The 27,343-nt window shown below is 49.8% G+C and overlaps 1 protein-coding gene across 18 annotated transcripts in view; it reads right to left on the bottom strand.

Annotated features, from left to right (window-relative positions):
• GAPVD1 (GTPase activating protein and VPS9 domains 1) overlaps positions 1 to 27,343 on the bottom strand; it is a 486,206-nt gene that overhangs the window by 18,924 nt on the left and 439,939 nt on the right. For all 18 annotated transcript variants that reach the window (XM_085613786.1, XM_085613788.1, XM_085613789.1 and 15 more), the window contains one exon: positions 4,264 to 4,461. In XM_085613786.1, the coding sequence (XP_085469912.1) occupies positions 4,264 to 4,461 (198 nt within the window). The remainder of the gene's footprint in view (positions 1 to 4,263; positions 4,462 to 27,343) is intronic.

Below are 27,343 nucleotides of genomic sequence, written 5' to 3'. Positions count from 1 at the left end.
GAAGCCCCACCGCCAGACAAGGAATCTAAACTTCTAGACGCGTCTGGTAAACGCACCGCCTCCCAAGCTGCAAACATGTGGCGCATTGCAAACACACAAGCACTGCTTGCGCGATATGACAGAGCACACTATGACGAACTAGAGGCTCTTATACAGCACCTTCCAGAAAAACACAAGCGCAAGGCTCATGACCTAATACAGGAGGGTAAACTAATTACAAACACCTCCATTAAGTGTGCCCTCGATGCAGCCGACACTGCTTCTAGAGCCATAAATACAAGTGTCCTGCTTCGTCGCCATGCCTGGCTCAGGATCTCAGGGTTCAAGCCTGAAGTCCAGGCGTCCATACTCAATCACCCCTTTGACCAGCAAACTCTCTTTGGGCCAAAGGTAGACGAAGCGTTGGAAAAGATGAAAAAGGACACAGACACAGCAAAGTCTATGGGGGCACTCCAAACACAAGCCTCTAAACGTTCCTTTCGACGCTCGTCCTTTCGTGGCACAGGCAGAGGCTCCTCCACCGATAACGCCTCTACCTCCTACAAGTCCCCTCCTCAAAATACCTTTTCAAAGGGCAATCAAAGGGGCGGTTACAGAGGCAACAACAATAAGGGCAGGGGCAAAACCAACAACACCCGTTCTGCCACCCCACCCGCACAATGACTCCCCTCCGCTCCCCCCAGACCATCCCACTCCGGTCGGGGGCAGACTACAAGACTTTATCCACACATGGGAGTCCATAACATCGGACAAGTGGGTGACCCAAATCATTCGGTCAGGGTACTGTCTCGAACTAACATCTACCCCACCCAATATCCCACCAAGGCACCGTCCAATGTCTCAAGAACATTCCACACTGCTCAAACAGGAGGTACTCTCCCTCCTCCAAAAACACGCTATAGAGCAGGTCCCCATCAATCAGCAAAATCTAGGGGTTTACTCCCTATATTTCCTAATACCAAAGAAAGACGGGACCCTCAGGCCCATTCTGGACCTCCGGCCTCTAAATGCCTACATACATTCAGACCATTTTCACATGGTCACCCTACAGCAAGTCCTCCCACTCCTCTGCCAGGGAGACTTCCTCACAACCTTGGATCTGAAAGACGCATACTTTCACATTCCAATACACCCCTCTCACAGGAAATACCTCAGGTTCGTGGTGGACGGGCAACATTACCAATTCACGGTTCTCCCCTTCGGGGTCACCACCGCACCACGGGTGTTTACCAAATGCCTAGCAGTAGTAGCAGCACACCTCAGACGTCAACATATTCACGTCTTCCCTTACCTAGATGACTGGCTGATAAAAGCCGCGTCCTACGACCAATGTGTGCAACATACAAACAGCACCATCCAACTGCTCCACCAGCTAGGCTTCACGGTGAACTACCAAAAGTCCCACCTCATACCATCTCACACAAAGCAATATCTCGGGGCCACTATAGACACCTCCAAAGGTATTGCCTATCCAAACCCAGCCAGAATCACAAGCATTCAAGCCTTACGCAAAACATTCCTTCCTCAACACTCTCTTCCAGCAAGAGTGTTTATGAAGCTTATAGGAATGATGGCGTCTTGCATCTTCATAGTGCCCCATGCAAGACTCCACATGCGTCCACTTCAAGAGTGCCTAGCACAACAGTGGAACCAGGCCCAGGGGCAGCTGACGGATCTGGTGTTGGTGGACGGCCGCACACATCACTCTCTGCAGTGGTGGAACACCACAAACCTTTCCAAAGGGCGGCCGTTCCTGGACCCGGTTCCTCAGGTGACTAACAGCGGACGCATCGCTCTCCGGCTGGGGAGCGCACCTTCTACACCTCACCATGCAAGGTCTATGGACGCCACAGCAAAAATCGCTCCACATCAACCATCTGGAGCTCTTGGCGATCTTTCTAGCCCTAAAATCTTTCCAAAAACAGATTTCGGGCAAAGCAGTCCTCATTCGCACAGACAATATGACTGCAATGTATTATATCCAAAAACAGGGGGGGACACACTCTCCCCAGCTCTCCCGCTTAGCCCAGAGCATATGGAGATGGGCAATTCCTCCAAACATCTTTCTCCTGGCACAGCACGTTCCAGGCGTACAAAACACCATGGCAGATCTGCTCAGCAGACAAACGCAACAACTACACGAATGGGAACTGCATCCACAAGTTCTTCACCCATTCTTCCAACAGTGGGGGCATCCTCAGATAGACCTCTTCGCCACCCACGAAAACAAAAAATGCCCAAGCTTCGCCGCTAGATACCCACACCCATTGTCCAAGGGCAATGCGATATGGATGAACTGGTCAGGCAGATTTGCATACGCCTTTCCACCTCTCCCACTAATTCCATTAGTGGTCAGGAAGCTACAACAGCACTCCCTCACACTCATTCTGGTAGCTCCGACGTGGGCCAGGCAGCCGTGGTACACCACGCTACTACAACTGTCAGTGGTACCACATCAAAAACTGCATCTATCCCCATGCCTCCTAACCCAGAACCATGGAGAAATCAGGCACCCGGACCCAGCTCAGCTCAACCTGGCGATCTGGCTCCTGAAATCCTAGAATTCGGATACCTTAACCTTCCCCCTGATTGCATGAACATCATCATGGAAGCCAGACGTCCTACCACTAGAGCATGCTATGCCGCAAAGTGGAAAAGATTTGTAATTTACTGCCGTAACAATACAATCAACCCTCTAGATGCATCCATACAGCACATCATATGCTATCTGCTCCATCTTCACAGGTGTAACCTGGCATATTCATCCATACGCCTACACCTAGCAGCGATCGCTGCTTATCTACAAAACAGACAGCATTTATCACTCTTCAGAGTGCCCGCTATTAAAGCCTTCATGGAAGGCCTTAAACGCGTAATTCCTCCCAGGACACCACCTTCCCCTGTATGGAATCTAAATTTAGTTCTTACACGACTAATGGGTCCGCCCTTCGAACCAATGCACAAATGTGAGCTACAGTTTCTCACCTGGAAAACAGCTTTCCTTGTAGCTATCACTTCCCTTAGAAGGGTTGGTGAAATACAAGCGTTCACCATACAGGAACCCTACATACAAATGCATCACAGCAAGGTCATACTTCGCACAAATCCGAAGTTTCTGCCCAAAGTCATTTCCCCCTTCCACCTCAATCAATCAGTGGAATTACCTGTCTTCTTTTCGCAACCCCAATCTGTTGCAGAAAGGGCCTTACACACACTTGATGTGAAAAGGGCGTTGCTATACTACATACAAAGAACGCAACCCTTCAGGAAGACTAAACAATTGTTCGTTTCCTTCTCTCCACCACATAAAGGCAACCCCATTTCTAAATCAGGGATAGCTAGGTGGATTGTAAAATGCATACAAATTTGCTATCAAAAGGCAAAGAGAACATTATCTGTTCCTCCTAAAGCCCACTCTACAAGAAAGTTAGGGGCTTCTATGGCTTTTCTAGGGAATATACCCTTAGATGACATCTGCAAAGCAGCCACATGGTCTACACCGCACACCTTCACAAAACACTACTGTGTAGATGTGCATTCCAAGCAGCAAGCTAGGGTGGGCCAGGCTGTACTAAAGACACTTTTTCAAACAGCTGCAACGGATACCGGTGGTCGCCGCTAAGGTTGGGTACTGCTATGTAATCTATGCTAAGTGTACAATCTGCAGCTCATATGCCTCGAACGGAATATGCTACTTACCAGTATGCATCTGTTCTTGGCATGTAGAGCTGCAGAGTTGTACACGCCCACCCGCCTCCCCGGCTACCTGTATCCGTTCCAGTACATCTTATTTAGATACAACACATGGGTTTCTCACTGTTATTACTACGCTCCATCATTTCCCTGTTGGCGAAAAACAATCTGAGGATGGAGCCGAAGCCCATGCGCAGTACGGACCGAAGGAGGAGTCACCAAACTCGTGACTTCCAAAGACTGTCCAAGAAGAAAAACAAACTGCAAACATCCGGGCCCAACACCAGATGGCGATCTATGCTAAGTGTACAACTCTGCAGCTCTACATGCCAAGAACAGATGCATACTGGTAAGTAGCATATTCCTTATGAAGCTACAAGATACCTGAATTTAAAATGTGTTACCTGAACATAAGTGGAGATAGTATAATAGTAAGGAGAAAGAACATTCTAGAATGGTAATGAGGACTTGGTATATAGATGTAACTACAGCAAATAAATAAGGTATAACTTACTGAGAGAATTTACACGGCATTGTAAAGACGATAGATGTTTCTTATCCATTACTCACCTTGATCAGAACAAAGACAAGAACAGGGACAAAGTCATCTGCGCCAGGAACAGAATCCTCATTGGCCAGGCTCAACAGATTCATGATGGTGGAACACATTCTGAGGATACACTGTACTTTGTCTCTTGGTGTTTTGTAAGCACTCAGTGTCCGGATTTCACCTTGTGCTGACGGCCATGGGGCCTCTTTAAGGTATACCTGCGTCAAAAATAAAAAAAATGTGCGAATTATCAACAAGGGACAACAAAACAATTGAATACAACTCTCATATTTGAGTCTGTAGCAGATAATCATTTAATGGGGCCTCATTTTCAATGGTGGATACAGTGATCTCAAGTTTTATGTTTTCTCAAAGAAACTTTGACCAACATATGGTTTTGAGGACATGAGGGGAAAAAAACTGCACTCAAGACAAACCTCCTCTGCCCAACCTCCCTTAAATTAAGAGGACACTTATTTTGTGAAAGCACCCAAATATTTATCTGACTGGCATTTGCCATCCATCTGTTCGATTCTTCAAAGAGTAGAATAACAACCATCTCCTATTTCTGCTTACTGTTCACTACGGTAAAAGTAAACGGATGTGGACGCAGATTCCACAATTGGTCATTCTGTGCTGTTGGTTAATACCATAGTCTCACAAATGCAAAGTTTTAAGTGTGTTTAAAATTAAGCATAGACAATAGTAAGCTTTGACCAACTCATACTTTTAGTCTGCACCTTTTAGATGTGTGTGTGTGGTGTTCAGAGCTTGATACGAACTCCCTGCCTGTGCACCAAGGATCCTTAAATGTAACCTTTGGCTTTCATTAACTGTACGAAATTCAGTTTCTTCAACAGTCTTGCTTGCTATGTAACATTTATAACACCTAATATTTTCTGTTCTTGGTGTTCCTCAAGAGAAAGGATTTACAACTGTATAGAAATGAATGCCGCTTACTTCAGCCAAACAACAACTGTGCTGTTTAGATTTTTGAATCTGGTATTATTTTCTGTGTAAGGCATAGTACTGCGTATTCATTAGATGTAGATCAAAAGTCATTATACCATGTGATCAGTTTTCTATTTTACTATTAGGAAGACCTCTTCAACTTCTTGGATTTCTTTTTGCAGTGGGATAAACCAGATGACTTTCAACGAGATTATGACACCCGATGAGGATCCATGAGTGGACCCAGGACCTTCCACATGGCTGGGATCTTGAGGGTCTCGGGGTAGTCCGACGTCGGGCGGTGAGGAGCTTGGGGAACACTTCCTCAGCGCCTTCGGGTGCGTGGTGTAGCATTCCTCACAGGTCTTGGAGTCGTAGTCCCACTCCAAGCACCACAGGCAAACCAAGTGTGGATCTGTCACAGACATCTGCCTGTGATAGGCATCACCATGGGTTGAAACCAGAAGGTTTCTTTGTGGACATCCTGTCAGACCAAGGGACAAAATCTCTTGAAAAAGTTGAGAAAAAAAGCAGTCAAAAACCGACTAAGGATAGCTCTTCATGAATCAGTGCTATCTGGCGCAAAAAGGAAATAATTAACACGAGCGTGCCTTGGCAGCACCTAATTAAGTACCACACACGTCATACTGCGTTTAACAGGGAGGTTGTGGATGATTGCTTATCCTGTGATTCGGGACTCAGGATCCAATGGTTCTCTTATCTCAAAAAGATTAGCAGTAAGGTAGGCAGACCTTTGATTTACTCAAATCCCAAGATCTTAATTGCAAAATAAAGATGTTGGCGAAAAAAATAAAATATATATGACCCTTAAGGAGCAAGTAAGGTAGGCAGCAGAGTTACTTAAATCAACTAATGTTGAACATTGTATGATACGAAGGACCACGGGTCCCGAGCCGTACTTGGATATGGTGTTTAATATAAGGGAACAGATCTTTGACTAGATTTAGGTTGGGGAAATCAGAAGCCACCTGTGCTTCTCTATGGGCCAGTTTGACTCTTCGTTTATTAGGTCTCGCCTAGCAGCGCGCATGCGCTGCTCTGCAAGACTTATTGTAAGGAGGCTTCAAAAAGCTGACCTCATGCATGTGTGGCCTATTGCTTGCGGTTACCAGCACAGGCACCATCTGTTTTGAATTATCGTGCCCAGACGTGTGCACTAGGATAACACTGGCTTTCTGTCCATTTTAACAGGCCTGTGCCCCACTGTACAGCTGGTGCACGCTGAAGAATGAGGACCACCGCGACCCCGTCGGTACCTGCTACCTCTCCATGAATAACTTCACCACCTTCATCGAGTACTCTCCCTGCCGATCAGGTACGTCTGCAGACTTCCCATTCCTGGCTTTCTGTACCGATGCAGCCACTCATTTTATATAGGCAATTCAATTTCTGTACTAAAGCAGCACAAAAACAAGTTTCATCTCGACTCTTTAACTTAGTATGTGCTTTTGTTCTCATGCGACGGCCTCCGTGGGGCCTTGCGGTTTGCTCAGAGACTGTTCTCTTTCGAGGTTTACCCGCTCCGCGGTTCTGTGGCAAGCGTCACCATTGGTGGATTCACACGCCACACAAAGAGCACATTGACCAAGAGTGAGTGAAACCAGTTGGGGTTGTTTATCTTTTAACATTCACCATCTGACAGCGGTTACGCAAAGCTTCCTGTGATTAAGTGTGAGAGGAGGCGAGTGCTGCCAGGATGATTTGTCGACATAAAAGCCCTGACCTCGGAAGTGGCGTATTGCGTTGCATTGTACGGGAGACCGACCTTTCATGCGTGGGACACAACTCGTCTCGTGAAAGTGAACTTCGCGTGAGAGGTACTGAGACTGCATTTTTCAATCGGCTTGCTTGCTGAAGATTCAGGAACGTTGAAAGTAAATAAAGACAATGAACTTAGTTTATTTTTTGTTACCTTGTAATCAGACAGATCTGTATTTTCACTGCAGTTTCCACAAAAGTTTTAGTTTTTCTCTGCTTTTTTGACAGCCAGCAGCCAATATTCCCAGAAGTGTGCGTTACCATGACGACAGTGGACGCACAGAGATGTATGTTTGCGCGTCCGTGTGTCTGGGTGCGATTCTGTGTGTTCCATCCTATGTGTTTGTGGGCATGCCTCTGTGCCAGCGTGCGGATGTCTGCTTGTGTACGTGTTCATGTATGTGCATGGGAATGCCTGTGTGCGAGTACATGCATGCTAGGCTGCAGTGGGTGCTATTTAATGTAAATACGGTAAGCTAAGCTCGGTCTGGAACGTGGGCGGAGGTTGGGGCCCCCAATTATTCAATTTGCTCTGTTCGATATCCTTGTTTATATTCAGGTTCTTTCCTGACCACCATACCGACCCGAGCACTATTTGGCATTATTGATGTTATACACTGCTATATTTCCCTACGTTTATTGCCTCTATTATCACCTTTGTTTTTCCAACTTCGTATTTCGCCTTATACTTCCTACCTTACATCCTCACTGTTGTATTTTCTCCCTTATATTTCCACTCTTACATTTGGAGTCTTTATTTTCCAATTATTTTTCCACCCTCACAACTGTGCCTTGATATGTCCTTCTTAAGTTTCCACAAAGAGTCTTCACCTCCAAACTCACAACTCCCCTCAAACTTTTATGTGCCCATGTCTGTATTTGAGTCGTTGTGTTACTGTATGTGTGTCTGTGCTGACGCGTGCATCTCAGCAGGAGTCTCTATGTGGGTCTGTGTGCCTTCCTGTGTGTCTGCATATGTGTCTCTACGTGTGTCTGTGTGTGTCTATGTGCGAGCGTGTCTGTGTCTGTATGTGTGTGTGTCTAGGTGCAAGTGTGTATGTATGTGTCTAGGTGCAAGTGTGTATGTATGTGTGTCTGCCTCACTGTCTGTAATTCTGTCTGCCTGTGTATCAGCGTGTCTCCGTGAGATTCTGAATCAGTGCGTGTGGTTTGCGAGCTTTGCAGCTGCCTCTCTGCATGTGTGTCTGCCTGTGTGTGTTTGCGTGTGGAGGAGGCTGTTTAACTGCCAGATGTTCCTTTCAGAGCACAGCCGCAGGAACTTCCTTTGTTGTTCCAAATGTGGAGCACACAGCACCCGGGGCTGCCAACGCCGACCTCCTTGTGCAATAACTTGTAAAAATGTCATCAAAAATCCTGGGCAACTGTTTGATTTACGTTCAGTCCATGGTGCCTTGTTTACCTTCCCCCCTTCCCCCCATAGCTCAAGTAAAACACTTAAAAGGTCCCAAAGGCGAGACCTATTGGCTATGCCAATGCTTGTTGTGATATGTTCCTCTGTTTCTGTAAATTTTATCACAAGTTTACTAAAAGATTCTCTATTCCAGTTCTGAGGAGTGCTGACTTGGCGAAACATAAACATGATTTGTTGCATCTTCAACAGCTCAGTTCGCCTTTAGTATGTTTCAATGTTTGTTCTTTCCTGAAACTTGATTTGTGTCATAGGAAATTGCTAAGTTTTAAAAATTTGTTGGGATCCTGGTTTCTGATTTCTAAATTTGTATGAGTTTCTTGTTTAGTATGTATTGTTGGACTGTTTTTTTGTATATTCATTTTGTTTTATTTGAATGTAATTATAGGATTGTGATAAAGAGCATCTTTTGACATGGTTAGCCCCCACTTTTTGCCAAGAAAAATATGTGGTTTTGAATGGGACAGGATGCCTGCAAACCAGGTCCCCTGTGCCAGTGCTCCTTCCCTAAAACTGTACTACGATTAACACAACTTCAGACCCCCCCTTCATATCTCTAGTAAATGGTACACTTGGTACCTAGGGCATGGGGACTGAAGAGGGTCCCCTAGGGACCTCTTTCCAAGGCCATGCCACAGCCTATTCAGCTTGCATGCCTTGGTGCAGTGAAAAAACTACAAAGTCGAAATGGTTTACTGCTGGTGTGCCATGTCCAGCAGCACTGCCTAAGGTATGAAACGCATTACTTACCTGTAACTGCAGTTATCCAGTATTGGTATCTTTAATAGATTCACATGCCTGAACCAATCAGCTATCACCACCCTCTGGAACCTTCCTGGAAGGAGGTCTAGTCCCTCAGATTTTCGTAAGCACAGCGCTAAGTAGATGTATCGCTGAGAGAACCAGGTGAGCCCTTTCAGGGGAGGCGGGTGGGTTGCATGTGAATCTATGAAAGATACCAATACTGGATAACTGCAGTTACAGGTAAGTAACACATTTCTTATCCAGTATTAGTGTATCTTTCATAGATTCACATGCTTGAATCAGAATAGCAAGCAATGATAGGCACATTTCGGACGGAACAGAATGCAAAAATTCATCAGATAATAACATATCAATGCGAAAGCAGAGAAGTAACAAAGTGCAATCAAACGAAAACAATAGAAAACGCAATGGAGAAATGTGCATGTAAAGAAAAGGATGGTGGGATGAAAAGAAGGCTCACCTCAATCGAAATAGATGACGTAACACAGCATGTCCCACTGCAGCATCCTTCATGAGTTCCGTATCCAAGCAGTAATGCTTGGTAAATGTATGCAGCGTCTTCCATGTCGCCGCTCTGCAAATGTCTGTGATAGGCACACACGCAAAGAGTGCCATGGAGGTAGAAATCGCCCTAGTGGAATGGGCATGAGCTGTCGAATGCAAGGGATGGCCTGCTTGCTGGTGACAGAAAGTAATAGCAGCAGAGATCCACCTAGAATACTCGGTTTAGTAAGTGGGAAACCTTTTCGAGGTAGACTGTAAGCCACAAAGAGTTGGTTGGATTTGCGGAACGTCTTTGTCGTGTCAAGGTAGAATTTAAGGCAGCGTTTAAGATCGTGAATGCAGAGCTCTTTCTGCCGCCGTTTGAGGATTCGGAAAAAAGGTTAGTAAGACTATAGGCTCATTGAGGTGAAAGCCTGACGGGACCTTGGGAACAAACTTGGGATTAGTCCGAAGTATAACCCTATCATGTTTGAATTGAAGAAAAGGGTCTTGAATTGAGAATGCATGAAGTTCGCTTACTCGCCTTGCAGACTTAAGGGCTAGAAGCAGTGCCGTTTTCCAAGAGAGAAACTTGAGAGTGGCTCTGTGCATCGGCTCAAAAGGGTGTTTTATAAGCTGAGCAAGAACGATGCTGAGTTGCCGAGGTGGAGACTTAACGGGAGGGAAAGTCCGAAACAGACCCTTGAGAAATTGTTTAATCAGTCTATGTGACCAAAGAGAAGGACCCGTAGAATATCTCCTGAAAGAGGATATCGCTGCAGGGTGAACCTTAATAGAGGCGTGAGCCTGACCTGAAGTTGCCAGATGGAGAAGATAAGGCAAGATTTGTTCTGGAGAAGAAGTGAAAGAATGTATATTCGCAGACTTACACCAGATGCAGAATCTTTTCCATTTCAAGGAATATGTCTTGTGTGTACTGTCAGCTCGAGCCTGAGCCAGAACCGCCCTGCAGTCTGGAGGAATGTCTTGGCCATGGAACTCTCGAAACTCAGGAGCCAAGCCGATAATTTGAGAGATGCTGGATCCGGATGTCGGACTTGTCCCCGGTCCATTGTGAGGAGAGAGGGAAAAGGTTTCAACGGAATTGGTGGTTCCAGGGAGAGAAGATGGAGCTCCGTGAACCAATGGTGGCCAGACCATGCTGTTGCGATCAGGATTAGCGTGCAGGGTTCTGCCTTCAACTTTCTGAGTACCCTGGGGATCAGGGGAATCGGTGGAAAAGCGTGAGCAAAGAGGTTGAACCAGGGTGGAAAAGCGTGAGCAAAGAGGTTGAACCAGGCTATCGAAAATGCATTCCCTAGAGACCCCTGTTGGGGATGCCAGCTTGCGAAGTTTTCGCGTTTGGCATTGTGCTGGGTGGCAAATCGGTCCAAGAGAGGTGTGTCCCATTGAGAGAATATGCCGTTGAGAACCTGCTGGTTCAATTACCAAACGTGACATGTTGTTTGTTGCCTGCTTAGTGAATCGGCCAGCACATTGTCTATTCCTGGGACATACTCCGCTCTGAGGGAAATGTTGTGTTGAAGTAACCAGCTCCAGATCTTTTGAGATTCGCGAGAGAGTGGCAATGAACTAGTACCCCCCTGCTTGTTTAGGTAGTGCATTGTTGTAGTATTGTCTGTCTGGACAAGCACTAGAGAACCTTTGATCCTGGGGAAAAACGCCAGAAGGGCGAGATAAACAGCCCGTAGCTCGAGGAGGTTTATGTGAAGTTTCCGTTCTGAAGGAGACCACTTCCCGCTGATCCGAAGTTCCTGGAGGAATGCTCCCCAACCTTCCAGGAACGCATCCGTTGTGATTATATGCGGAGAGGCTTGAAGCAAGAAAGGCAGGCCTTGAGAAAGATTCCGTGGACGAGTCCACCACTGCAGAGCAGTGACCATCTGGGGGGGTCACCTGAACGACATCGTCGAAGGATCCTTCGGCTTGAATCCACTGATCGGATAGTGACTCTTGGAGAGGACGCATGTGGAGGTGACAGTGGGGAACCAGCAGAATACAGGATGACATCATCCCAGGAAGAGATTTGAACAGGCACACTGAGAAACTTCTTGGGTTTTATGCGGTTCGCTAAGTGAAGAAGTTTGCACTGCCGCTCTTGTGATGGGAAAGCTTTCCTCTGGTTTGTATCGAGAATAGTCCCCAGAAAAGTTATCAGTTGAGAAGGTTGCAGGATGGATTTGTCTGGATTGAGAGTGAGTCCCAAGCGACTGAAAAGCTGCAGACAGCCGTTGGAGGATCTGCTTGTGCCGTCCAGAGAAGGTGCATTGACGAGCCAGTCGTCGAGATAGGGAAAAACTTGGTGACGTTGCTGTCTGAGGTATGCAGCCACTGGAGAAAGGCACTTTGTGAAGATGCAAGGGGCTGACGTGAGTACGAAGGGCAGGTCTCGGAATTGGTAATGTCTGCCTGCCACAGCGAACCTCAGAAATTTGTGATTTCTGTGGATAGGAATATGGAAATAGGCATCTTGAAGATCCAAGGATACCATGAAGTCGTTTGCATTGAGAAGTTGGAGCACTTCCTGAATGGTAACCATGCGAAACGATTGTTTCTTTAAGAATTTGTTGAGACTTCTCTAATCTAGAAGAACAAGTTACTTACCTTCGTAACGATGTATCTGTAAGAAACATTAGTTAGTTAGATTCCTCACCTTAGAATATCCCCAGGCGTCAGACTGGATCCGGAAGATTTTTCGTCAGCAATACCCCTTGCGCGTCGCTAGGCGTCGTCTGCGGCTCCGCGTCCATCGTCGTGCGCCGGAATGACGTCGGAGTACTTAGACGCCGCCCTCGCGCGCTGACGTCAGTTCTTGTACATAGCTTTCCGCGCCAGGAACGCAGAGCCATGCAAAGACCGATACTGGTGCCAAAAATAAAATCTAGGGGCCTGAAAAGGATAACCTTAACCCTAGATGTCAGTTCGCAGAACGGGGAGGATGGGTGGGTCGGTGAGGAATCTAACTAACTAATGTTTCTTACAGATACATCGTTACCGAAGGTAAGTAACTTGTTCATCTGAAAGAAACACGTTAGTTAGATTCCTCACCTTAGAATAGATACCCAAGCAATACCATCCCCGGTGGTGGGTCTGCGAATCAAGATCACACCAGAAAGTCCTGGAGGACAGAACGGCCAAAGAAGCCATCCCTCCGGACTTGGCTGTCAAGGCAATAATGCCTGGCAAACGTGTGTAGCGAAGCCCACGTCGCCGCCTGACAGATGTCCTGCAAAGGGCCACCCCGTCCCAAAGCAGTAGTAGCCGCTGTGGCCCGAGTGGAGTGGGCGCGCAGCCCAACAGGAGGGTCCTTTTTTGCCAAGGAGTAACAAATTTTGATGCACAAAACGACCCACCGAGAGATGGTCCGTTTGTGCACAGCTTTCCCCTTCTTAGCACCCACGTATCCAACGAAAAGTTGGTCGTCCACCCGGAACTGCTTTGTGCGGTCCAAATAAAAGGAGAGCGCACGTTTTGGGTCCAGACGGTGGAGCCTCTCTTCCTCTTTGGAAGGATGCGGAGGCGGAAAGAAGGTGGGCAAGGTGACAGACTGCCCAAGATGAAATGGAGTCACCACTTTCGGAAGAAAGGAGGGACGAGGCCGAAGGACAACCTTGTCCGGATGAACAGAGAGAAAAGGAGGCTTGGAAGATAAAGCCTGGAGCTCACTCACCCGTCTAGCCGAGGTGATGGCTACCAGAAAAGCAGTCTTAAGCGTCAGCAGACGAAGAGGACAATTATGAAGAGGCTCAAAGGGAGCGCACATGAGAAATGTTAGAACAAGATTCAAGTCCCACTGAGGCATTACAAAAGGGACAGGAGGGAACGTGTGAGTAATGCCCTTTAGAAAGCGTGTAACTACAGGGGACTTGAAAAGAGAAGGCTGATCAGGAAGCCGCAAGAAGGCAGCAAGATAACCTTTCAGGGTGCCATGGGCAGAGCCCTGCCGGGCCAAAGAAAGAAGAAAGAGGAGAACCTCAGAAAGAGGGGCGGAAAGGGAATCCACAGCCTTTGCTGTGCACCATGCCACAAATCTGTTCCACCGGCAGGCGTATACCGTCTTTGTGGAGGGACGCCTGACTGCCAGAATGATATCACAGACTTCAGGAGGCAAGTCAAATGGCATCAACTGTCGCCGCTCAATCTCCACGCATGGAGGTGGAGGCTGGACAGGTTCGGGTGGAGGACCGTCCCCTGCTGCTGCGACAGAAGATCCTCCCGAAGGGGCAGACGTATCGGAGGATCGGTCAACATACTGAGTAGCTCGGGATACCAGTACCTTCGTGCCCAATCCGGAGCCACCAAGATGACTTGGGCCCGGTCGTGCCTGATCTTCTTCAGCACTCTGGGCAGAAGTGGTATAGGCGGAAAGGCGTACAACAGACCGCAACTCCACTCGTGACGAAAAGCGTCGCCGAGCGAGTGCCGCCTTTGAAATTCCAACGCGCAGAACTGCTGACATTGCGCGTTCTCTTCGGTGGCGAATAGATCTAACCAAGGCTCTCCCCACTGCTGAAAGAGACCTTGCGCCACTTCGGAGTTCAGACGCCATTCGTGATCCATCATGCACCGGCGGCTGAGTTCGTCTGCTCTGGCGTTCAGAGAGCCCGCCAGATGTTGAACCACTAGGGTGACGCCCTGGTGTTCCAGCCACGTCCGAAGGCGCAGAGCCTCCTGACAAAGGGTCCACGACCCCACCCCGCCCTGTTTGTTGCAATACCACATGGCGGTGGTGTTGTCCGTCAACACCTGCACGACACTTCCCCTGACAGAGGGAAGGAAGGCTTTCAGTGCAAGCCGGATCGCTCTCAACTCCAACGGGTTGATGTGGAGACGAGACTCCGCCGGAGACCAGAGGCCTCTGATCTCCGCCTCTCCCATATGGCCACCCTCTCCCAGGAGGGACGCATCCGTCACTACGACATGCTCCGGTTGGGGAAGGGAGAGGCTCCTGCCCATGACCCAATCGCGGTCTGTGAGCCACCACTGCAACTGCTGTGCAGTGCCCTCCGAGATCAAGACATGGTCGGACAGGTTGCCGTGATGCTGGGCCCACTGAAACTTCAGGTCCCACTGCAGAGCCCGCATGCGCCGCCTGGCGTGATGCACTAGTAGGATGCAGGAGGCTATCAGCCCCAGAAGCCGCAACACTAGCCTGACCGAAACCCAGGATAGAGGCCGAAAGGTGGGAATCAGGGCCTGAATATCCCGGACCCGCTGTTCCGGTGGATAGACCCGGAACTGCGCCGAATCGAGAACTGCTCCGATGAAGAGGAGCTTCTGAGAGGGACTCAGGTGTGACTTCGGCACGTTGATGGAAAATCCCAGCAAATGCAGGAGATCCGCCGTAGTCTGGAGGTGGGAGACGACTGTCTGGGGCGAGCCCGCCTTCAACAACCAGTTGTCGAGATAGGGGAAGACTGGAACCCCTGATCTGCGCAGATGAGCTGCGACCACCGCCATCACTTTCGTGAACACCCGAGAGGCACTGGTGAGGCCGAAGGGGAGCACGGTGAACTGAAAGTGCTCTTGGCCCACCGTGAACCGCAGGTAACGCCGGTGGGCCGGCAGGACAGGGATGTGGAAATATGCGTCCTGCAAGTCCAACGCTACCATCCAGTCTCCGGGGTCTAGGGCAGCTAGAACCTGAGCCACAGTTAACATCTTGAACCTTTCCTTCCGGAGGAAGGCATTGCCGTTCCGGAGGTCCAAGATAGGGCGTAGGCCCCCTTTGCCCTTCTTGGGAACCAGAAAGTAGTGGGAATAACAACCACGACCTACTTCCGGGCTCGGAACGCGCTCGACGGCCCCCTTGGCCAAGAGGGCCGAAACTTCCTCGTGGAGAAGATTCAAATGATCCCCCGAGATACGGTGGTGCTGCGGTGGCATGGCTGGAGGGGTCGTCTCGAAGGGGAGGGAGTAGCCCCTTCGGACGATTTGCAGCACCCACCTGTCCGATGTGATGGACCGCCAGTGGAGCAGGTGATGGCGAACTCTGCCGCCCACTGGCGTGGAATGGGCCTGAAAGCTCGGACTAGGAAGGCTTTGAGGCGGATGCTGCCGGGGTGGATGTGGGCTGACCTCGTCGTCCTCCAGAACCGCCTCGGCGGAACCAACCTCCGCGACCGCGCGCAGGTTGGTTCTGCGGCTGGTGGCTAGGCGCACGTGAGGAGGCACCCCTTCCTTGGCCACGAAAGGGGCGAAAGGCGGAAGTTTGCGACCGCGGGGCCGAGAGGCCCAAGGACTTGGCCGTAGCCCGGGAGTCCTTAAAGCGATTCAGCGCACTGTCCGCTTTCTCGCCAAAAAGGCGAGTGCCATCAAAGGGCATGTCCATGAGAGTGCTCTGGACATCGCCCGAAAATGACGTGGACCGCAGCCAGGCGTGACGTCTAAGCGCCACTGTGGTAGAAATGGCCCTACCCAGCGAGTCCGTGGTGTCAAGCCCACATCGGATAGCATGTCGCGCTGCATCCCTCCCATCGGCCAGAGCCTGGGTAAGTCGTGTCCAGACCTCCTCCGGACACAGGGGCAGCACGTCCTCCACCGCATCCCACAGAGAGTGGGAATAACGGTCCAAGAGACAAGCGGTGTTCAAAGACCGCAGGCCCAAACTAAGGGAGGAGAACAGCTTCTTGCCAAACTGTTCCAGTCTCTTGGAATCCCGGTCCGGCGGGGCGGTCGGGAAAGAGGATTGGGAGGTAGAGGCCTGGATAACCAGGCTCTCAGGGGTAGGGTGTTGGGACAGAAAACCGGGGTCGCCCGGAGCAGGGCGGATGCACCTGGCGACGTTCCTGTCCACAGGAGGAACTGTGGAGGGCTTGGACCAGGTGCCCTGCAGAACGTCAATGAGGGCCTCATTGAATTGCAGCAGAGGCTCAGTGGAGCTTGCTGCAGACTGAAGCACCTCAGTAAGGACGTTAGTCCTCACAGCCACGGCAGGCAGCTCGAGCCCAAGGGCTGCGGCCGCCTTGCGCAGCACCACAGAGAAAGCAGCGCCCTCCTCCGAAGCCACAGTCGGAGGAGAGACAAATCCAGTGTCTGGAGAGGTATCCAGGCCACTGGCCTCCCCCAGTTCATCCGCCCAGTCCTGTGACAGTTAAGCCTGAACGGCCATAGGATCCTCGGATCCCTCCCAGTTGTCCCCATCATCCGATTCCTGGTATACAGGAGAAAGTAACGGAGCCGGGCGATAGACATAATGTGTCTCTAGCGGCGCCAAACGCGGCGTCCATCGACGCCGTACCGGCGCCGGGCCCGGAGTGGGGCTGAACCGGGGCTCGACGTCGAGCGGTCGGCGTCGGGGGTGGTACCGGTGTCGGCGTCGGGGGTGGTACCGGTGTCGACGCCGGCAGAGGAGGCGTGACGAGGTCGACCGGCGTCGGCGGGGACTCGGGAACGGGTCCCTCGGGCGCTTGCGGCGTCGAGGCCGGAGCCGTCAACGGCGCCGGGGCCGGAGCCACCGGCAGGCAAGGCAGCCCAGTCGGGTCCGCGGGACCCAAAGGCGCGCCAGCGGGCGTCGACGGCGGAGCCAGGTTCTTCATGGCTGAGAGGAAGGCACTGACTTCCGCCGGCGTCGCGTCAGTCCCAGGGACCGGAGGGTATGGGGACGTGCGCGGCGCCTGCGGCTCCGCCGGAGCCGCGGGGGTGGAACCACCCTGACCCTCGCCCGAGTCGCGCGACCGGCGAGGGGAGTCCGAAGAGCAGTGTCGCCTCTTGGACTTCTTGGAACGCTTCGACTTACCCGAAGACTTGGATCCCGACGACCGATGGTGACGTCGGCTGCGGCTCCGCGACCGATCCTTGGACCTCCTCCTGGACCGGGATCGAGAGGCGCGCGGAGCCGAGTGGCGAATCTCGAGAAGCTTACGGGACCGCTCCCGTCTAGCCTTCGAGGTCAGGGCCTTGCAGTTCGAGCACGACTCCGCGTCGTGGTCGAGGCCCAAGCAGTAAAGGCACCGGCGGTGATGGTCCGTAACCGACATCAAGCGGCTACAGTCAGCACGGCTTTAAAACCAGGCATCCTACCGGCACCGGAGTCGAGACAAGATCAAAAAGGATCAAAAAAGTTAGTCAAAAATTGACTAAAGGGGTAGCTCTCCCGGATCTGCGCTTACTGGCGCGGAAAAAAGAAGAACCGACGTCAGCGCGCGAGGGCGGCGTCTAAGTACTCCGACGACGTCATTCCGGCGCACGACGACGGACGCGGAGCCGCAGACGACGCCTAGCGACGCGCAAGGGGTATTGCTGACGAAAAATCTTCCGGATCCAGTCTGACGCCTGGGGATATTCTAAGGTGAGGAATCTAACTAACGTGTTTCTTTCAGATTCAGCCTCCATTTTGTCTCCTTTTTGCGCACCAAGAAAAAACGGGAGTAAAAACCTTTCCCCCACTGGCGAAGGCGGAACCCGCTCTATAGCACCTTTCTGGAGCATTAGTGATATTTCCAGAAGTAAAAGGTGCAGATTCTTGTGAAGCATAGGTCGAGGAGGGGTCTGCGGAGGAATTTGAATGAACTCCAGTGAGTGTCCAAACTGTACCAGTTGAAGAACTCAACGGTCCATAGTGATCTGTTTCCAATTTTGTAGAAAATGGGAAATTCTGCCTCCTACTCTGGAGGGTGGAGAGGAAATGGAGACCGGCGGTAGAGAAAAGTCATTGACGCTGGGCAGAATCCTTCTGTCGTCCGCCCTTCCTGTGAAAGGAGGACTTATTGTATTGAGATTGCTACTGTTGGAACTGTGGTCGATATTGCTCGTTGGAGGAAGAATAGGAAGAACAATACTGCTGGTAGGTTCCCCTAGCGGAAGACTGACCTCTACCCCGTGACCCTCGAAAAGGTTTTTTTTTTTTTAATTGAAGGGTTCCCAAAGCCCTGGCCGTGTCTGTATCCTTTTTTATGCCCTGAAGGGCTTCATCAATATGAGTGCCAAAGAGCAATTGGCCATCAAAAGGCATATCCAAAATCTTTGTCTGGATTTCTGGTCGGAATGTCGTCGCCTTAAGCCAACCTTGGCGTTGGAGGACCGCAGCCCCAGCCAATTGGCGGAAATCAGTAGAGGCGATATCCATCGCACAATCGATTTCGGAAGCCGAACGTTCGCCCTCTGACAAAATTTTCTTTGCCTCCACTTTGCAGTCGTCTGGCAGGGCCTCCAAGTATGAAGCAATGTCCGCCCACATCTGCCTGTTGTAGCGCCCCAACAACGCTAAGGAATTAGACGCACGCACTGTCAATGCAGACATGGAAGAAAAGCGCTTCCCAATGTTGTCCAGGCGTCTGCCCTCCCTATCTGGAGGGGCTGAAAGTGGAGCAGAAGGGTTTTTAGATCTCCGCTGAGCTGCCTGAGTGAGGACGGAATCAGGCTTGGGATGTCCGGCAGGCTGGAGCGGTGTCTAGAGCGCGGTACTTTTTATCCAGACGAGGCAACACTGGGGGGGACCGTAGAAGGATTTAGTTTGATTTTAATGCCTTGATCCCAGATGTAGTCTATGATCGGAACAGATCTCACAGATTTTTTAAAAGGTTCCTTGAAGTCATACAAGAAACAGTCCTGCTGGTAAGAAGGCATAGGGATTTGGAAACGCTGTGCAGACCTTTCCAAAACGTTGTGAAAACCCCCAATATCTTCAGGAGGCGAATCTGCTTGAGGAGGAACTGGAGACGCCGGAAAAGGGATGACATAGTCGTCCCACTCATCATGAGTTGATTGGGAATCATGAACCTCTCCCTCCTCTTGTTGGTCATCCTCCGTGGAAGGGGGAGGTGGCAACGTAACATGTATAGCCGGTGGAGGCAGAGGTGGAACCTGTAACCGTGGAGGCGGAGAGAGAACTGGAGTAGAAGACAGAGCAGAAGTAGGAACCTCTGTTTGTAGTCAGAAATCACAAATTGGAGGTCAGAAACCAAAGACGCAGAGAGACAAACCATGGGTTGTTAGCGAAGATGGCTGACGTCCGGATAATATGCCTGATCATCTGCGTCTTGCTCGTCATAGTCCGAGTCTTCCTAGTACTTTACATGAAGTTCAGAGGGACTTGTTGCAGCCCTGAACATGCTGCCCTCATCTGAATCCTCCTCCTCATCCAAAAGGTGAGACGGAGGTAACGGCTGGACCCTGCTTGGTGATGTAAGGGAAGGCGTACGCTTTCTTTTAGTAACCTTGAGGTGAACATAAGCACTGTCCACCGTTGATTCTGGTGTCGTCAACGAGGCCGTCGTCTGTGTAGTCGTTGACGACGACGACGAGGAAACACCAATGGACACAACCGATGATAGCATCGACGAAGGTAGCATCGACGAAGTCCCCGTCGACGGAGTTGTCGTCAACAAAGTCACCATCATCGACAATGGGAGAGACGTCGACGGAACACCCCTTGTCGACGAGCGTGGCGTCGACACGGTCTTGGACGTCGACGATTATTTTTTAATTTTGATCGTCGATGACAATGGAACAACAGCCGTCGACGAGGACGTCGTCGAGTGCGATGCTGACGACGCCAAGAGTGTAGAGACTGTCGTCGTCGACGAGGTCACTCCCACAGCTGTGGAAGGAGATTTCGTTGTCGTCGAGGCCACCGTCGACGAGGCGGTCGGCGACGGGGCTGAAGCAGGCTTTTTAAAAGTGTGTACAATCCTCAGCGAAGGATCCTTGTGTGGCAAAGTGCAATTTTTTAGTTTTGCAATGTTAGCCTATGGAAGGAACAAGTTCTGCAAACAAGTATAGCACAGCAAAGACCAGTCTCCAGGAGTTAAGGGGAGTGGTGCGGCAAGGTCCAAGGCAGCAACAGCAGTACACCACCCGCGGCACGAGGACAGCCGGATGCAGGGCGCAAAATAACATCACAAGCCCAACAAGATTCTAAGGAGATCGGTCACTGTGAAAAGAGGCTGCAGGCTCTAGTTGGAAGGCCAGTCGGGGTGAACCAACAGAGAGGTTCCAGGCTTGCAATGCTCGGGGACATAGGGACACCGGGGGTCCTATTCTCCACAGCCAGGGGAAGACGGATGCAGAGGTGTCTTTAGGCATCATGTTTCCTTACCGTGAGCAGTCGCAGTCGAGGGGGCCTACGTGCAGAAACCACGATGGACTCGAGGTCTGGAGGACCTTGTGGACACCGGTGGCCCACTTCAATTCAGACCGGAGGCGACAGGTGGAGTGGTGGCGTTAGGGTTTGGTGGCCTCAGTCTTCTCTTTTGGAGTTTCTTCAGAACAGGTCTGCTGTTCATGGGAGGTCCTGAGTCTTTTTCGAAGGCAGGTAATCCTCCCAGGTTTCTAGAGTCAGCACTTGCAAGACGAGTCTGCTTTGAGCAGTTTTCAACGATGGATGCAGACAGGCCGGCATGGTTGGTGCAACGACAGCTGCTTCTTCTCTCTGCTTTTGCAGCTCTTCGGTGTCCTCTCTCTACTTAGGTCTTCATTCTGCTTCTCTGGTGCCAAGGGCTGCCCTAAATACTGAAATTAGGAGCATTAATGGAGTGTAGGGTGGTAGACCCTTTGGGTCACTATGCCCCCTATAAGACCACTTTTTGTGGGAAGTAGGCATAACCCTGTTGCAGAATTCTTAAGCATGCCATCAAAAGATGGCTATTTAAGAAAAATCGTGTCCACTAGGGGTGGTACTAGTCTGGAGATGGCATGGGAGAAACAACTGAAAACATTTTAGGGGAAGAACAATGGCACTGGCGTCCTGGTTAGCAGGAACCCAGTACACTTCAGTCAAATTAGCATCAATTACCAGGCAAAAAGTGGGGAGGGGTACTGCAACAAAAAACAGTTTCCTAAAGGTGCGCTATAACATCCACACAATAATGTTTTGTGAATGTGTGGGGAGTAGACCAGGTAGCTGCTTTGCAATTGTCAAGCATAAGAAAATTACCCAAGAAAGCCACGGATGCTCCTTTTTTGCAGGTCGAGCGGGTTTTGGGAGGGAACGGCAAAGGGTGTTTGGCTTACGCATAACAGGTCAGTATACATTTGACTATCCAGCCTGCAATAACGGCTTTGGATAGTGCCTGCCACTTGTGCGGTGTGGAGAAGGATACAAAAAAGTTGTTGTGCTTTGTTCTGTCAATGTAATACTTCAGCGCTCTTTTGATATACGGTGTGCAGAGAGCTCGTTCTGCTACAGATTCTAGATGTGCGAAGAACACTGGAGCAAAATGGTCTGGTTGAGGTGAAAGCCAAAGACCACCTTGGGTAGGAATTTAGGATTTGTTCTGAGGAACAGCCTATCATGGTGTACTTGGAAGAAAGGTTCATTCAGAGTAAGTTCTTGTATTTCACTAACCCGGCAAAGGGAAGTAATAGCTACTAGGAAGGCTACCTTCCAGGAAAGGGACACGAGAAGATAAGAGTGTAGTGGTTCAAAAGGAGAACCCGTTAGCCAAGTGAGAGCAATATTTAGGTTCCACACAGGAGCAGGTGGTACCCGTGGTGGTATAACTCGTTTGAGCCCTTCAGGGAAGGCTTTGAAAACAGGCCCCCTTTAAAGTGACGTGTTGTATGTTTTGGAGGTTAGCTGCGACAGCAGCTAAATTAAGTATAATAGGAGTATAGGCTAGGTTTGACAGTTGCAAACGCAGCAGGTAACCAAAAATGACTTGGACTGTTAGTTTCAGAGGGTGAATATTTTTAGGAAACCAGTAGTGTACAAATCGTCCATTTCGCCACATAGTACGCTCTGGTAGTAGGCCTACATGCATCTTTTCGAATGACCATGCACTCTGCAGGCAAATTAAGGTACCCACATTCTAGGGCTTCAGGAGCCATTATGCAAGATAGAGCTGTTTGGAGGGATGTCTAAGAGTGCCCTGATTTTGAGAGAGAAGTTACGGTCTGTTGGGCTGCTTCTCGTGAGGCACTTGAGAGAGAAGAGTAGAGAACCAGGACTGCCTAGCCCAGGTTGGGGCAACTTAAATGAGGATGAGGGATGTTTGCTGGAGCCACCGAACCATGAATGGAAGAAGTGGGAGAGGCTGAAAAGTGTAGGCAAACATCCCGGACCAGTTAATGCATAGTTCATTGCCCATGGACTGTGGGTGTGGGAACCTGGAGATGAAGTTTGGGCATTTTGCGTTTTTGGCAGTGGCTAACAAGTCCATGAGAAGGAATCCCTAATGTTTCAACTACAGGAGTAGAACTTGGGGGTGAAGTTCCCACTCCTGGACTTGCCGATGCACCCTGCTGAGAATGTCTGCACAGTCATTTTCCACCCAGGGTATGTGTTGTATGAAAAGATGGATCCTACGCTGAATGCCCACACCAAATACCCTGAGCTAGGTCTGACAACTCAAGGTAGTACATGCTGCCCAGTTTCTGAAGGAATAACATGCCATTTGTATAGTCCATTCAGACAAGAACAACTTTGTGTTGGATGAGTGAGAGGAAGGTCCAGAGGTCTAACTGTATCTCCAACAACTCCAGATGATTGCTGTTGAGATCCTGTTAATCGGGTGTCACATGCCACATGTAAGTGTGTTCCCCAACCAGTCATGGAGGTGTCTGTAGTGATGGTCACAAGGGGGACTGAGTCCAGGAAAGGCGATCCCTACTGCAGAATGCTTATATTCCCCTGTTGCAGAGAGCAAGCAGGATGGCCCAGAATAAACCTTAGATCCTCATGCCTAGATACTGGTCCCCCCACCCGAGACCATTTTACCTCTAGGCACTTCCGCAATGGATGCATGTGTAACCTGTTGTGTATAACTATGGCTATGCAGGAGGCATCATGTCTAGAAGATGCATGATGGTCCTGACCTTCACCTGGCGACCTGGCTGGAAAAGAGGTGTCAACATCTGGAATGCTTGCACCCTTGCTGAGCTTGGGAATGCTTTCCCTCCTCGGGAATCCAGTATGGCCCCCTATGAAGGGCTGTACCTGTAGGGGATGGAGATGGGATTTGGTTGCACTGATGGTGAAGCCCAGGCTGTGCAAGAGCTGTATGGAGACTTGGGTGTGAGCTAAGCATTGTTGGTGCATGGCGCTCTTGATCAGCCAGTCGTCCAGATAAGGGAAGACGTGGATGTCGCTCTATCGGAGGTGAACAGTTACCACATACTAAATACCGAGGGAGCTCTGGTTACTCCAAAGAGCAGCACTTTGAATTGATGAAGACTACTTACCACAAACCGGATGAACGTTCAATGTGCAGGGTGGACGGGTATGTGGAAGCAGGCATCTTTCTGGTCGAGAGAGTTCATGAATGTGCCTTGCTGTAGCAGTGGAATGACATCTTGGAGTGTCACCATGTGAAAATGTTCCAATAGTATGTACTTGATGAGTGGCCTAAGGTCGAGAATGGACCTTAAAGCGCCGTCCTTTTTGTGGATCAGGAAGCACAAGTAGTACATCACTTTGCCGCTGTGTTGGGGAGGCACAGGTTCCATAGCCCTTTGCCAAGTAGTGTGTGCCTATCCTTTTAGAGGAGCAAAACACACAAGATGATGGACGGAATGTTGCACAATGGCAAAACATTCACCCCCAGTCACAGATCTGGGCTTAATCCATCGTTATTTTGCTCACCACGCCACCCCAGTTCAGACATGGCCATATGCAAATCAGTCTTGACCCTGTGCCTCATGGGAACAGTCCAGCCTGAACTGCCAAGCCATGTCTTCCCTGGACCGGAATCAAGCATCCTAGGACCGGTTTCTGGCTATCAGCCGTCATCAGCCAGGATAGCTTGACTCCAGTGGCGTAGTGAGCACGGACCCACGTCTGGGCATACCCTTCCCACATAGGGTGAACAGCAAAACACACAAGATGATGGACGGAATGTTGCACAATGGCAAAACATTCACCCCCAGTCACAGATCTGGGCTTAATCCATCGTTATTTTGCTCACCACGCCACCCCAGTTCAGACATGGCCATATGCAAATCAGTCTTGACCCTGTGCCTCATGGGAACAGTCCAGCCCGTCAGCATTCCGTCCATCATTTGTTTGTTGTAACGCTTTTCGCCCTAAGTGGGATGGGTATTCCCAGACGTGGGACCCGTGCTCACTACGCCACTAGAGTCAAGCTATCCTGGCTGATGACGGCTGACAGCCAGAAACCGGTCCTAGGATGCTTGATTCCGGTCCAGGGAAGACATGGCTTGGCAGTTCGGGCTGGACTGTTCCCATGAGGCACAGGGTCAAGACTGATTTGCATATGGCCCTGTCTAAACTGGGGTGGTGTAGTGGGCAAAAGAACGATGGATTTAACCCAGATCTCTTGACTGGGGGAGAATGTCTGCATTGTCAGCATTCCGTACATCATTTGTTTGTTGTAACGCTTTTCGCCCTAAGTGGGATGGGTATTCCCAGATGTGGGACCCGTGCTCACTACGCCACTGGAGTCAAGCTATCCTGGCTGATGACAGCTGATAGCCAGAAACCGGTCCTAGGATGCTTGATTCCGGTCCAGGGAAGACATGGCTTGGCAGTCCGGGCTGGACTGTTCCCATGAGGCACAGGGTCAAGACGGATTTGCATATGGCCATGTCTAAACTGGGGTGGCGTAGTGGGCAAAAGAACGATGGATTTAACCCAGATCTCTTGACTGGGGGAGAATGTCTGCATTGTCAGCATTCCGTCCATCATTTGTTTGTTGTAACGCTATCCTTTTAGAGGAAGTACTGATTATCAAGGGAGAGCTTGTGTGTGTGGGGAGGAATGCTTGGTGGTGATCTGAGGTGGTCTCTGCCCAGCAGGGCAGAAACCCTTGTAATCCTCCCCAACAGTTGTTCGATGGTTCGGTGGGGTGGGTGGCTGTGGGTGGGTATTGGGAAGCAGTCACTGTTTAGCAGGTGCAGTCCCTTTGGGGGCTGCATCCTTTCCCCTGCCTCGATTATTGTTACATCTATATCCTTTCTTATAATAACCCTGGGTGGGTGGGTGGTTGCTGTCTGGGGTAGGACGTAGAGGCCTCGGGCAGTGGATTTGGCCCTGCCACAATATGGTGTGCAGCAAAAGGAGCTGCAGGCAGCTGGTGTCAGAAGGGGACCCACTGCCATAACGGTCTCTGTGCCCTTTTTAATTTTTTCCAACATCTCATCAACTAGGTTTCCAAAGAGGTGTTCACCATCGAAAGGCAAGTTGAGATATTGTTGTCCCTTCAGTTTGAATCTACACACGCACAGCAATGGGTGTCTGTGGAGGAGGACACTAGTACGGACTGCACGTGCAGCAGTGTCCACTCTGTCTACTGCGCACCTGATGTGTGTGCTTGAAATTCTCTTTCCTTCTGCCACCAACTCTTGCCAGATGAGTCAGAAAGAAGTTAAACTAGATCTTCCATTTTGTACCAGTGGGCATGGCCATACCGAGAGGGCAGGCCACTGAATTGACGATCCACCAATGTATGGCAGACTGGGCGGCGACACGCTCTCCAGCCGTGTCAATCTTTTGCCTCTCGCAGTCTGGAGGGGGAGCATCACCTGTGCCTTGTGTATCAGCAAGCTTGTGTGCCATCTATACCACCAGTGACTCTGTTGGAAGCTCACCACTGATGTAAGAGGTGGGTCCTACTGGGATACCATATACTTTTTATCCATCCCGGTGAAAACATGCACCTTCACTGGCTCCTTAAAGATGTCATGTGTGGTTCGGAGCATACCCTTCAGCATGGACAAGTATTACATCGACATGTGTGGAGGAGAGGGTTTCCACGGGGAAATATAATTTTAATCTCTTACAAGAGCATTCTGCGTAGGCAATGGACTGAGTAGCCAGGATGTTTTTGGAGTCGTTCACGATCTTCGTAGCTTTGACCACCAAGGGGATCCTTTTTTTTTTATTTTTATTAAAATGCATTAAACTATTAGTTTTTACAGCATCAATCGTGACAACCTAATGACACTGACATGAGGTACAGTTCAGCATGTGATCAACAGATGTTCTCAGCAACTTGCATTAATGGAAGAAGTTCTTGTGCCAGGAGGCCATTACCATCATATCAGAAGTGCAATATGTATGACCACTATTGCGTTGGTGACAAATACATTTCATAATCTCCTCTGGCATGCCTAGTAGAAATGGACCAAGAATTTTTTAATTCTCTTCAGTTGCCCAGGGAAGTTGCTGTTGAGAAATGTGCAGCACGGAAGAGTGGTAATCACATGGTTACACTTGGCAACAGATGAGTTAAGGGGGTTGCAAAATACTCTGCTCCCATGTCCAGTACATAAGAACCACATGAAGAACGTAATTGAAAAAGAGTGTAAATTGTTTGCTGTCAAAAACAATTGAAGCATTAGAAAAATTTGAATTTTACAAAATAATGTGTCTGATGAAAGGAAATAAATGGATTGCAGCAGGTTGTTCTCTGGATCAAAGTGGCATTTGGAAATCGCCTGATAATAAATATGTTCGGCAGGATGTCCTTTTTAGTGTTTCCATGATCCGAAGCATGTTAGACGAGATGCCATGTTGCGTTCTTTCATGAAGTCCTGGTTCAATTCACATTTGAGAGCTGTAGCTGAAAATGCCGGTCAGCATTGTGAAACTTGTCAACAGTTTCACGTTGACAAAAGGCTGCACTGACTATGTCATGTTGTACAGACTGATGGGCCCTTTTCCCGAATGCAGAGTGACTTCGTCAAGTTGCCCAAGTGTAATGGTTTAAGAGTTACTGTCTATGTATGTGTGGAGGACTTTCTGACTAGGAGATGCAACAGTCCGACCACAGCCA

This window comes from Triturus cristatus, chromosome 1_2 (assembly GCF_964204655.1).
Source record: "Triturus cristatus chromosome 1_2, aTriCri1.1, whole genome shotgun sequence".
NCBI lineage: Eukaryota > Metazoa > Chordata > Amphibia > Caudata > Salamandridae > Triturus > Triturus cristatus.
The sequence above is the reverse complement of the archived record's forward strand: the minus strand, read 5'-3'. Positions and strand labels throughout refer to the sequence as shown.